Here is a 13,299-nt window from a genome sequence, read left to right on the forward strand (position 1 = left end):
CCATTTTCATCATAAAATAAAATAATAGCGCAGTAATATAATTATATAAGCAACTTAAAATACTAAAATATTTATAATAACGTATCAGTTTACCACACTTATCTAATTGACAGAGCTTGGATATATTACTAACATCCAGTTCACATTATCAACAGTATAAATATTTATATTTTGTCTACTGATTTCTACATCCAAAAATGTTTTATTTCAGTCAAATTTTAAAAGCCGACAATTTAATAAATATCATGGAAAATATACATATAACATGTAATCAAATCAAACATGGTTCCAAACTGATTAATATAATATCCAAGTTTGAAAGAAATTGGATAAAAACTTTTTGAGTTTGAGTGAACAACAACAAAACAAGAATAGACATTTTCCACTCATATACCATACTATTCATCTATGATGATACAGAAAAGGTAAAAAGCAACTTAAGTTAATGAAAGAATGAGTTGCTATTAAAATATTTTCAGAATAACCATTGCTGCTGACATCTCTACTCTATTAAAGTGTATTCTAAGGATTCAAATAATTCTGTACCTGTAGAATTTTTTCTCTTTCTTCTGTAACTGCCGACAAGTTCTCTTGGTGATTTTAACTTAGTAACTTCGGATCGATGATCCTCTGGATGGTATTCAGGTAGCTCTGCAAATCTGGCTTCAAAGTTCACTTCCTCTAACACCCTAAACAACAATAGTTAACGATATATCAGTAACGCAACACACAGTATGTCAAATGTCAAATGTCAAATGTCAGACCAAATCTGAAAACTAAATTACAAGTAAAATTAGAGATTAAATTGAAGCATTATATTTTTTATCATTTCATTATAAATATTTGAATTCATGTTTATCAAGACAGTACACCAAACACTTTAATATATGATAGCAAAACTGTCAAATTTGCAAGTCATGGCAGATGTAATGTCTGTGAAGTGATTTAATTTTGCGAGATAAAAATTTTGTGAGTGTGAAAATTGTGAAATTTGGTAGAAGAGAAGTGATGTGGTGTCCTAGAACGTGCAATGTTATTGACTTTTGCGAAATTTTGTCTTCATAAAATCCTGAAATTTTCTAAAAGTGAAAATTTACCGAAAATGTATGCTTGCCATTTCGAATGAAAACCAACGATGGCTAATTGTGTCAAAAATACAGTGCTCTATGATACAGAATGTGGTGAACATTTAAACTTTTTATAGCAGTTCCTGTTTATATTTGGACGCATTTGAGGGCACAAAAGAAATACAGTACAATGTGAAGAAAATTTTACAGGTTACAGAAGTCATCTGTATGATATAAAGGGATGTGTGAAACTACAATCCCTCCAACAAACCATTGAGAAACAAAAATCTTCTTTTGTACTATGCTGGTTATGCTTCCACTGGGTGTGTATTCGATAGATAAGAACGTCCAGTGTTTACCAGACGTCTTACAAATGATTTTCATTAACATAAATTTAGCATACATCATAATGTCACTCATGATGCATTGCACAAATACAGCATGTGTATGCTCATACCCAATGTTATTGTTTTGATCAATGCAACACGGCTCTTGATCGTGCGATATAATCAAATAAGTACGTGGAAATGTACGAAGATTTCCTCAATTTTTATGATGTTAGTCTTGACTAGGACCACTGCCTATTTATTAGATTTGACTTGAGAGGCATTCTGAAACTGAAAACCTGAAAAAACACTTTCATAGCAAATTTTAACTTTGAAAACAACCCAAATTTTGATTAAGAAAACTGTGTTAAATATATAGATGGAATATTATGCAATTTAATATTGTTAGTTTTTTTTTCTCTTTACACAATTTTATTTCATTTTATAATAATTACATACATTACAGTAAACATTAATTACATAATACAAAAAGACAAAGACAAGCAAACAAGAGTAACAGAAATAAAACAAAACAAGATAATTGCTAATACACTGAAATCAAAAAAATGTACACACTATCGGGAATAATAGACCACTTCCGTAAATGTAATTCCAATTTGTTTTTAGATATAGCTATATGCTTTTCAATCTCGCATGCTTCAGTTACCACTTTATGAAAATATACATCACTCGGTAGACTCTTACTCATTTTACAATTATAAATATATTGCTTCCCTAAAAGTACCAAATATTTGCCAACACTGAAAAATCAGTACAGCCTAAAATTATCTGTCTGAGGGAAAGAGCATCTGGACCAAAGATGTTTTTAAATACATCACTAAAGGCAAACCAACATTTTTTTGTATATTAACAATAACAAGCAGCCTATCGGCTGAGATAGCTCCGCTGTTAGAAATGCACATTTCAATTAAAGAACTGAAGACATCATCAGAAAATGAACAATATGTATAGTATCAAAGCAATCGGACTTACAGTTTTTAACAAGAAGTCGAAAATATCACTTTCTACCAAAAATGACCAAAATATTCACCAAAATTAGAGAATTGAAGATATCATCACGAAATGAACAAATCTGAGAAAGGTCTACATATAGTATCTATATATGTAATATCAAAGCAATTGAACTTTTGGTTTTTAACAAGAAGTCGAAAATATCACTTTTTACCAAATATGACAAAAATATTCACCAAAATTATAGAATCCAAGATATCATCACGAAATGAACAAATCTGAGAAAGGTCTACATGTAGTATCTAAATATGTAATATCAAAGCAATTGAACTATTGGTTTTTAACAAGAAGTCAAAAATATCACTTTTTACCAAAAATTACAAAAATATTCACGAAAATTAGAGAATTGATGACATCAACATGAAATGAACAAATCTGAGAGAGGTCCACATGTAGTACCTATATATGTAATATCAAAGCAATCGGACAAGTGGTTTTTAACAAGAAGTCGAAAATATCACTTTTTACCAAAAATTACAAAAATATTCACCAAAATTAGAGAATTGAAGATATCATCACAAAATAAACAAATCTGAGAGAGGTCCACATGTAGTACCTATATATGTAATATCAAAGCAATTGCACTTGCGGTTTTTAACAAGAAGTCGAAAATATCACTTTTTACCAAAAATGACAAAAATATTCACCAAAATTAGAGAATTAAAGATATCATTACAAAATGAACAAATCTGAGAGAGGTCCACATGTAGTACCTATCTATGTAATATCAAAGCAATTGCACTTGCGGTTTTTAACAAGAAGTCGAAAATATCACTTTTTACCAAAAATGACAAAAATATTCACCAAAATTAGAGAATTAAAGATATCATTACAAAATGAACAAATCTGAGAGAGGTCCACATGTAGTACCTATCTATGTAATATCAAAGCAATTGCACTTGCGGTTTTTAACAAGAAGTCGAAAATATCACTTTTTACCAAAAATGACAAAAATATTCACCAAAATTAGAGAATTAAAGATATCATTACAAAATGAACAAATCTGAGAGAGGTCCACATGTAGTACCTATATATGTAATATCAAAGCAATTGCACTTGCGGTTTTTAACAAGAAGTCGAAAATATCATTTTTTACCAAAAATGACAAAAATATTCACCAAAATTAGAGAATTGAAGATATCAACATGAAATGAACAAACCTAAGAGAGGTCTACCCAAGGTACATATACACCAAGTATCAAAGCATTCAGGCTTGTAGTTTTCAAGAAGAAGTCGAAAAAGTAAAACATTGACACGGACGACGGACAATCACTCATATGATAAGCTCCGCTCGACAAAGTCGACAGCGGAGCTAATAAAAAAGGTGGTAAGTAGTTTCCGTTTCCTGATGACAGAACGAACAATTCGGACTACTAACCTTTGATGATTTCATTTTTAAAAGATCATAATTAGTAAACACAATTTTATGTAGTAACTTAAATTGAAATTCTCTTGATTTCGTGTCAATTGCTGTCCTAAATGGTAAAACGTACTATTTAGATATTGCATCAAAGTTGAGTTTAAAATTTTTTATAAAATACTCTGAACTATTTGAATGAATAGTCTTTGCACGAAGAAAGTTATTTTTTATACAATTTTTACTAAGCACAGATGCCAGTATATTCTCACCATCAATACAAATATTTGGCACTGAATCGTACGAAAACTTTCGGATAGGATAAGAAACATGTGACCAAGCTTCCCTCATGGTTTTTGTAATTGCATTAAAAACACAACTCACAAGATATATTTCAAGTCTGGTTAGGTTATGTTTAGCAGATAAGACAGCAATACTAACGGGTGTGTTATTTGGAAATAAATCACCAATGCAACTGATACCCTTATTGGCTATTGTAGGGAAAAACACAGATTTGTTATCAATTAGGATATCCTTGTTGTTCCAAATTATATGATGTGATATTTGATTTTTAATATCAAAATTTTGAAGAGTTGACCAAGCTACCAAGGCTTCACGATAAAATTCGAACAGGTTGATTTTCAAATATTCAAGTCCGTAGTTACAACTAAATATTAAGTTGCCTCCAACAGGCTTTAACCTTTTTAAGAATAATTTTTTCCATGCATGGGTCACTGAAGGGTCAAAGTACCTTTTCAACCACATTATACGAAATGTACCATACATTGTACTGATATCAGGGGCTTTCAAACCACCTTCTCCTATGTCTGCGATCATAACATTGCGGGCAACCCGGTCATGACCTTGCCAAATAAAATTGAAACACTTTCTATTTACCTCAAGTAAAACTTTCTTTGGTACAGAGATCATTCTCATAAGATACACAAACTTTGATATAGCAAAGCTCTTCACAATCTGTATTCTACCAATTAAAGTTAAGTTTCTTTGCTTCCACAGATTCAAGCTTAACTGTAAATTTTCCATTGGCTTGGCGTAATTTAAAGTAGCAGCCCAATTTGTATCATAGGAAACATAAACACCAACAATCTTGATTGGCTCCTTAGGCCATTTAATACCAAAAGGTGTGTCTTTTCGACTTTTCCAGGGCCCAAGCCAAAGGGCTTCAGTTTTTTCTGTGTTTACTTTTAACCCTGATACTTTTTGGAAGCAATTCAAAAGTTTAAACAAATGTAATACAGAAGATTCATCTTGCAAGAAACATGATAGGTCATCAGCAAATGTTATATCTGTTACAAGTTCATCGCCCAACTTAATACCTTAATATTTGGATTTGCCCGCATGGAGATTAAAAACACTTCCAGCGCCAGAATAAACAATGTAGGGGACAAAGGGTCCCCCTGTCTGACCCCCTTTTGAACTTTAAAATAACCCGTGGTAAAACCATTATTGATAATCGAACTTTCCATGTTACAGTAATACGATTTCACCCAACGAATCAATGATGGACCAAAATTAAAAGTTTTCAGGCAATCAAACAAAAAAGGCCACTCTAAAGAATCGAAATCCTTCTCAAAATCAATGGCAACTAAAATACCTGGGATATTATCCTCATCAGTACTAAGGAGTACCTCCTCAATTAACCTAATTAAATCCGTGACGTCCCTCCCCTTAACGAAAGCTGATTGCGTATAGTGAATAAGTTTTGGTAAAAACTTTTCCATCCGCTTTGCAATACAAAGAGAACCAATTTTGGCATCTACATTGATTAGCGATATTGGCCACCAATTTTTAATATATTGTTTATCTTTACCCTTTTTCTCGATCAAAGTGATTATACTCTGGCACTGGGAGTTTGACAGATAGCCATGGTCATAGGCATAGTTAATGGAAATAAGTACATAAGAACTAATAATAGACCAAAAAGCAATATAAAATTCTACTGGGAGACCATCGTTTCCAGGTGTCCTGCCTTTTGACATTACAACAGGGAACGGTGCGCCTCCCAATATTGTTAGTTTATGTTTGTTGTATAGACAAAAATGTGAAAATATTTTTTTTATCATTTAACATATCTGAAAAGGTTTTAAAAAATTAGTGCTTTGCACCATAATCCTGTCAGTTTGTCAAGTGCCACCGATGGCTATAGCTTGAGACCCTTTTGATTTTAAGTAGTAATGTCAGAATAACGAAAATGTGAGTAATTCACTACTGCATTGAGAAAAAATGACTGACAAGAGCACAGCCAAATGAGGGCGGTATGACAATTTTACCCACAATTCATAGCATAACCAGCATCGAATCAATGTAAAGTATATTTCACATCATTGAACAATAGCGTTTCTCAACCGTTTGTTGAGGGACTGTGGTGAAACATAATGGACTTACATTTCCATTCCATCATCAATATTCCTTTTAAGAATTCCCTTTGTAGGTGTAGATGGTGTTTCTGGATCCAAGAGACTTGACCTCATGTCACTTGATAAAGTCCGTTTTAGCTTTCCCTTCGGTGTGGTCGGCAACTCACGGTTAAACTCACTCTTTGTCTCCAACGAAGGTAAACCCTGTGTTGGTAACAGTAAAGGTTTTTGTCCTTGAGGTCTGTCAGTCTCTGCTCGGCAGGCATTATCTTCACTTTCACTCACCTGCATTGCAAGAATGAACAATTCATTAACATAATAGAAACCAGTCAGCCATTTTATATCACAACCTGACTTATAATGATGTCATTCAGCCATCTTCAATTGTATGTGAATAAATGCGACATGATGTGCTATGTATGTGCAAAGTCTGAAACAAAACGGCCGACAGTTGGCCATATTGAATCCTACTAGCATGTGAAATTGTGCATAATGCATGAAAAAAAGAAGTCAGGATTGTTTCAAACAAATAAATCTGTGTGAATTCAGACACTGAGCAAAGAAAATCCAAACACACAAACAAAGCCAAAACTGTCATAAGCACACATGCTGAAACCACTGAAATTTTTACATTTTGTGCAAATTAAATTTAATGCTCTATATGCAAATATAATAATTTAGTTTGCATACATTTATGAAATTGCACATATATATTATTGAAATTTGCTTATATTACTGTATTTTGCTTATATTAGTGTGATTTGCATATTTTAGTGTAATTTCATAATATTACTGCAAGTTGATACACTTGCTCACCTTTTTGTCCTTCTTAACAGCTTTCACGCCAGATTCATCAACAATTTCTTTGTAACGTTTCCCCTTGCATGATCGCTGTGGTTTTTCCTCCTTATCCAGACTTCCTCCCCCCTCAACTTTGCTATGCAGTGTGGGAATGACAGGAACTATACTAGATATTCCCGGGATTATGCGAGGGCTGCCAGAAGGTGCAGTACTGTGCAAAGATACTCTATGAGGGCTGCCAGGGGGGACTACACTATGCAAAGACACTCTATGAGGGCTTCCAGGGGGGACTGCGCTGTGCAAAGACACTCTATGAGGGCTTCCAGGGGGAACTGCGCTGTGCAAAGACACTCTATGAGGGCTGCCAGGGGGGACTGCGCTGTGCAAAGACACTCTATGAGGGCTGCCAGGGGGGACTGCGCTGTGCAAAGACACTCTATGAGGACTGCCAGGTGTTGATGGTAACACAGTTCCGAAAAATTTACTATGCAAGTCTTTCTGAGGTTGCGGTAATTTCTTAGGAATACCACTTTCCATGGCAACAGATGTTACAGCAGTAGATATAGGGATTTGTTGTTGTAGCTGTCCTGCCTGTACAGTGACAGGCTGATAGGAACTTGTGCAAGCGACAGGAATCGTAGCGACGGATGCCTTGACTCGTTTCACTCCATGAATTCCATTATCTTGTTTAGACTCTGTTGTAGTCGCAGATGCCACTGTGGAAGGTTTGATGCTCACAGTACCTGTCAAAACAAAAATGATTTGGCACACTGAAATACCACGTGTAAATGATTTCCCATTTTCTGCGGGATCTTGTATAATGTGTGAAAGGCACAGACCAAACTTATACTGCAAAAATGAAACAAGCCATGCATGGCACAGTCTGTTAGTTATCAAATTTAAGGTATGATATTGTTGGAACATAAACTTGTCAGAGATATTAAAATGGTTGACATTCAGTCATCTTGTATCTGATTGTCAAAACAAGTACTTGTCCATATTGAGAGATTTTTGCTCTGGAACAGCAATAATTAAAACAAAATGGCCACCAGTTGGCCATTTTGAAAATTGGAAATGTATTTTCTGATATGACGTCTATATTAGTAACCGGTGTTCCACAGGGCTCCGTCTTAGGGCCATTATTGTTCTCAATGTACATGCGTCCATTGGGCGAGTTATTGCGACGTCACGGCGTAAAATATCATTTTTACGCCGATGACACACAGATTTATTTATCGGTTTCTGAAGATGATCAAATTCGCGCCCGGGTGATACTTCAGACATGTATTCAAGATGTTAGCGATTGGATGTCTTGTAATTTCCTACTTTTGAATGTGTCGAAAACTGAATTTGTGTGCATGTCGTCTCGGAGATTCTCACAAGACTCGTGTCCTTTGTCTAGTATCGCAATTGGTGAAGAATTGGTTAGTGCTTCGTCAAGTGCTAGAAACTTAGGTGTCTTGTTTGATTCGCAGCTATCTATGGAAACACACATTTCTACTATTTGTAGATCTGGATATTCCCATCTAAGAAATATTAATCGTATTCGTAAATCATTATCCCAATCTGATACTAAAAAGTTGGTACATGCTTTCATATCTTCTCGCTTAGACAGCTGTAATTCATTATTGTCTGGTCTCCCTGTAACTAAGATAAAACCTCTTATTCGTGTACAAAATGCAGCAGCCCGCCTTGTCACTCGTGCTCGAAAATATGACCACATTACAGACATTTTTATTAAACTTCATTGGTTACCAGTTGTACAAAGAATCAATTTCAAATTACTTTTACTAGTGTATAAATCTTTGTATGGTTTTGCCCCAAATTATCTATGTGAATTAATCGAATTTTATGTACCGAGTCGTAGTTTAAGATCTGAATCGAAGTTTCTTATTAAAACTCGTCAGATGTGTAGTAAAAAGTCCAAGGTGTTATACAAAGACCGTGCTTTTGAAAATTTAGGTCCTAAACTTTTTAATGAATTACCTCTGTCTGTTCGTTCTAGTCCTTCAGTAGACATTTTTAAATCCAGACTGAAAACGCACTTATTTAAATGTGCTTTTAATATTTGACTGATTGTTTATTGTATCAGCGCCTTTGATCTTCATATGTTGGAATTGTTGCGCTTAATTAAATAGAGTTATTATTATTATTATTATTATTATTTTGAATCTGATGGTCAAACCAATACATCTGTATTATGACATGATGTATAATGAGTATATAAAATTTTAACATAATCAGTCAAAGCATGTCAGAGATATGGCACTAGAACCGCATTGATTAAAACAAATTGGACGCCAGTCGGCCATTTTGAATCCCATCTGAAAAACAAAATGATATGCATCATGGATCCCATAATGTCCAATAAATATACCAAATTTGAACATCTACCTGCTGTAAAATGCTTGATTTTGATGATTTTTTAGTACAAAAATGGCTGCCATTCAGCCACCTTGAATCAGACCATGGAATAAATTGATGTGCATATGTATAATATTATGTATGACGTATGTGTGAAGTTTGATTGTGTTTGGTCCAGGCGTGTCTAAGATACATGTCCGAACGCATGCACGGACACGTGGACACACAGAGGTCAATCTATAAGTCTCTGTTTTCGTACTCCGGAGACTAATAATCTGATTTTTAACTTGAATTGCATTTTTTATAGTTCAATGCTGAAAGGCATAGAAGAATGTGGCGTTGGAATATCAGAAAAACTGACTATCATCAAATGTTTATATCACATTATTAAAATGCACACAAAGTTTTGATGTCACTACAATGCGAGAACCTTTGTTTGTTCTGTTTTTACGTTCAATTTCATGTAAAATGCAGGATCAGGCAATGAACGGAAAATGTTATATTTGAATCCTGTTGTCCAGGTACTGTGAATAATGTGTACTCAACACAAATAACAAATACATCAGTGTCTACAACATGTTTCAGCAACAACAATCTCATCTGTGACGTGTCATTTTTTATTTAGAGGACGTACTGCAAACATAACAGCATCTTACCTCTGTAGTACTGAGAAGTCTGTGATACAATATTTGCTTTTAAAGTCTGATGAGTCGGTACTGCTGGAACAACTTGCATTGGACTGGATGAAACTGGTGCAGTTGTCGTAGCAACAGTTGTCATCACAGATTGAAGGTTTGCATGTTGTGCAGCGAGGGAGACTGTTCCCATAGTAACTGGTCTGATAGATGTTTGAGATACCTGAGGTTGTGGAACAGGAACAATTTGGGCTAAAAAAATAAACAAATAAAATTCACTGAAGTTTCTATATCTAAAAGTATTTTTATAGAAAAGATGAAAAGCAGTACATTACCCATGATGCATTGCATTAACAAATAAAAGACTGAGAGCAAAGAGGATGCATAATTCATAGACAAACATTAAGGAAGCGCAGCTTTATAATTTACATATGAGAAAGTGTGCAATATTTTTGTGATATTCTTGAAAAATTCATTGATATTCGGAAAGGGTTGTTTATTACGTCATTTATATAAGGATACATTTAATTATCATTCATACATGAATTCTATATCTTCGAAAAAAAAAATCTTTTTCTGCCAAATGTTATTATTGTCAAATGTTCAGCAGAAAGGTAGATACATTTTGTTCCACAAACTTACTGTGGATACTTGTATGGTTATATATAATTACATATAACCTTTTACTACGCATTATAATCAGGTCATGTAATATAGGGCACATATGAATGTCATGACTTTTACCAAACATAAATAAAACTTGGGAATTCAAAACTATTCATCAAGAAAAGCAGATTTGACAATGACAATGACAGCATTGAATCAGCAGTGGTAGTCTGTACAGCAGCAGCAGTCTTGAAAAATCACATCCATAAATGATGATTTCCCACAAATATGGCAGTGACTGACAACATTATTCCATATATGGTATGCCATTGCCCATGATATAATTTTGCAGAACATCATGATAAAAGACATCACTCCTTATATGGTATACCATTGTCCATATATGGTTGTACTACCTAGACATTTCTAATACCTTGAATACGAGCATGAGGAATAGCAGCACCCATGTATGCAGCAGTAGCAGGTAAGTAGGCTGTTTGAAGTTTGTGTGTTTCACTAAGTGTCTTAGCGATATTACCTGGTCCTGGTTCAGTCGCCATGACAACACTAGCTGGAGAACCTGGTGGGCCAGGATGCTGAATATATGCAAATCTGGAAAAAAATATATACATGTTTTTAGAATATCTAATTAAAATATAATTTAATTTCTGACTATACAGTAGTTATGACTGTCTGAATATGAGAATTTGTTTTTTATCTGTAACCAAGACCCAACAAAATCCCGGTTCATCAGACCAGCTCACACTTTATGTTTTTTATTTGCTTGACTGTTGACAACACTGTGTGATTCTCACAAACTGTGAGATCTCTGGTCGAGAGTTGTTGGTGTGCATTTCATTTGTAGCCATTATTGACTGACCATGATGATGTGCTTCAATGTTGCAATATGTTTGTGCTGGCTACATCTTTGAACATTTCACCACAAATTCACAATATAGTTTATAGTCTGCCATATAGTTTGACAAAAACTGTTGGCTTTAAAATTAGGGTTCACTTTCAGAAATATTGAAGAAATTAAGATCTAACAAATTCAGCGAGAAACACTGGTTGTGAAAAGGTTAAAGGGCATTAAAGATGAGTATAAACATTAAAACTGTTAGGGGATAAATAACTTTTGCGGCTTCAAGGTTTTTCATAACAAGAACTACAGAATTAAAGCCGCAAGCGGCGTCACCGGGGCCCAAGCTGACAAGATTCTGTTTCATAATTAATGTGGTCACGTTAGACAATCAGGTAGCTTGAATTATCAGTAACATGAGGTCAAAATGAAGTTGGTACCATGTATTTACCTGGTTTGGTTATCGAAATATGGTTTTCAGGATATATAATGAGCCATGTTCTTAATAATGAGATTACATAATCATATATAGCCATTTCTAATGTCAGTTACATCTTTCATTCAATGTCTTCATAATGACACTTGTTACATGTCCTGCTCTGCGACAGTGTTTTAGATATGACTGCTTTGCATATTAATGAGTTCACATGACCATATATGGTCATCTGTTATTTTTAATCAAATCTCTTGTTCACTGTTGTCATAATAACACAGGATTCATCTTCCTAACTGCAACAGTGTTTAAGATATAATGGTTATGCATATTAATGAGTTCACATGACCATATATGGTTATCTGTTATTTTAATCAAATCTCTTGTTCACTGTTGTCATAATAACACAGGATTCATCTTCCTAACTGCGACAGTGTTTTAGATATGACTGCTATGCATATTAATGAGTTCACATGACCATATATGGTTATCTGTTATTTTAATCAAATCTCTTGTTCACTGTTGTCATAATGACACAGGATTTATCTTCCTAACTGCGACAGTGTTTAAGATATAATGGTTATGCATATTAATGAGTTCACATGACCATATATGGTTATCTGTTATTTTAATCAAATCTCTTGTTCACTGTTGTCATAATAACACAGGATTCCACTTCCTAACTGCAACAGTGTTTGAGATATGACAGTTATGCATATTAATGAGCTCACATGACCATATATGGTCATTTGTTATTTTAATCGAATCTCTTGTTCAAGGTTGTCATAATAACACAGGATTCATCATCCTAACTACAACAGTGCTTGAGTTATAACAGTTATGCATATTAATGAGGTTAGAAGCCCCCACCCCATGGGTGCGCAGCCACGTGGCCTAACAGTGTGCTATTGGGGCAAAATGATGCATCTGATGACACAAATGCACATACAAAATTTGAAAGAAATCAGACTAATACAAAACATGTAGTTGCATACTTTCTATTTTCACAAAATCCAAGATGGCGGCCAAACCACGTGACTGATCAAAATAATATTATTTTTCTCGTATGCAGCTAAGGCCAGGCATGGTAAATATAAAAACATCTAGTAGATTGGTTGAATCGTCTCTGAGAAACAAATACCCAAACTTTTGGTCAATTTTGCTTAAAATCCAAAATGGCGGCCAAACCATGTGACTGATCTGAAATTTTTTTTAGGTTTCTGAAAGGGCTTGATACACAGATGCCATGAAGCAAAATTGAAAATATTCCCTCAAGTGTTGCCAGAGTAAAAAACTACTTCCTATTTAGAAGAAATCCAAAATGGTGGCCAAACCACGTGACCAATCGTAAACATTTTTTCAAACGTAAATGGGATTCATATATAGAAGCTAAATACAACATATGAGAGCATTCTGCTAGGTGGTTCTGAAAAAGAAGATT

At 34.2% G+C, this 13,299-nt stretch overlaps 1 protein-coding gene across 1 annotated transcript in view; it reads right to left on the reverse strand.

Annotated features, from left to right (window-relative positions):
• The window catches only part of LOC100313568 (capicua-like transcription factor), a 68,821-nt gene that overhangs the window by 5,421 nt on the left and 50,101 nt on the right, over window positions 1-13,299 (reverse strand). Inside the window, exons 12-16 of the mRNA XM_085499048.1 lie at window positions 11,105-11,178; window positions 9,982-10,212; window positions 6,977-7,704; window positions 6,189-6,445; window positions 547-689 (exon numbers count right to left, since the gene is read on the reverse strand). Coding sequence (XP_085355174.1) covers window positions 547-689; window positions 6,189-6,445; window positions 6,977-7,704; window positions 9,982-10,212; window positions 11,105-11,178 — 1,433 coding nt within the window. The remainder of the gene's footprint in view (window positions 1-546; window positions 690-6,188; window positions 6,446-6,976; window positions 7,705-9,981; window positions 10,213-11,104; window positions 11,179-13,299) is intronic.

This window comes from Saccoglossus kowalevskii, chromosome 5, assembly GCF_978046115.1.
Source record: "Saccoglossus kowalevskii chromosome 5, keSacKowa6.1, whole genome shotgun sequence".
NCBI classification, from domain to species: Eukaryota; Metazoa; Hemichordata; class Enteropneusta; family Harrimaniidae; genus Saccoglossus; species Saccoglossus kowalevskii.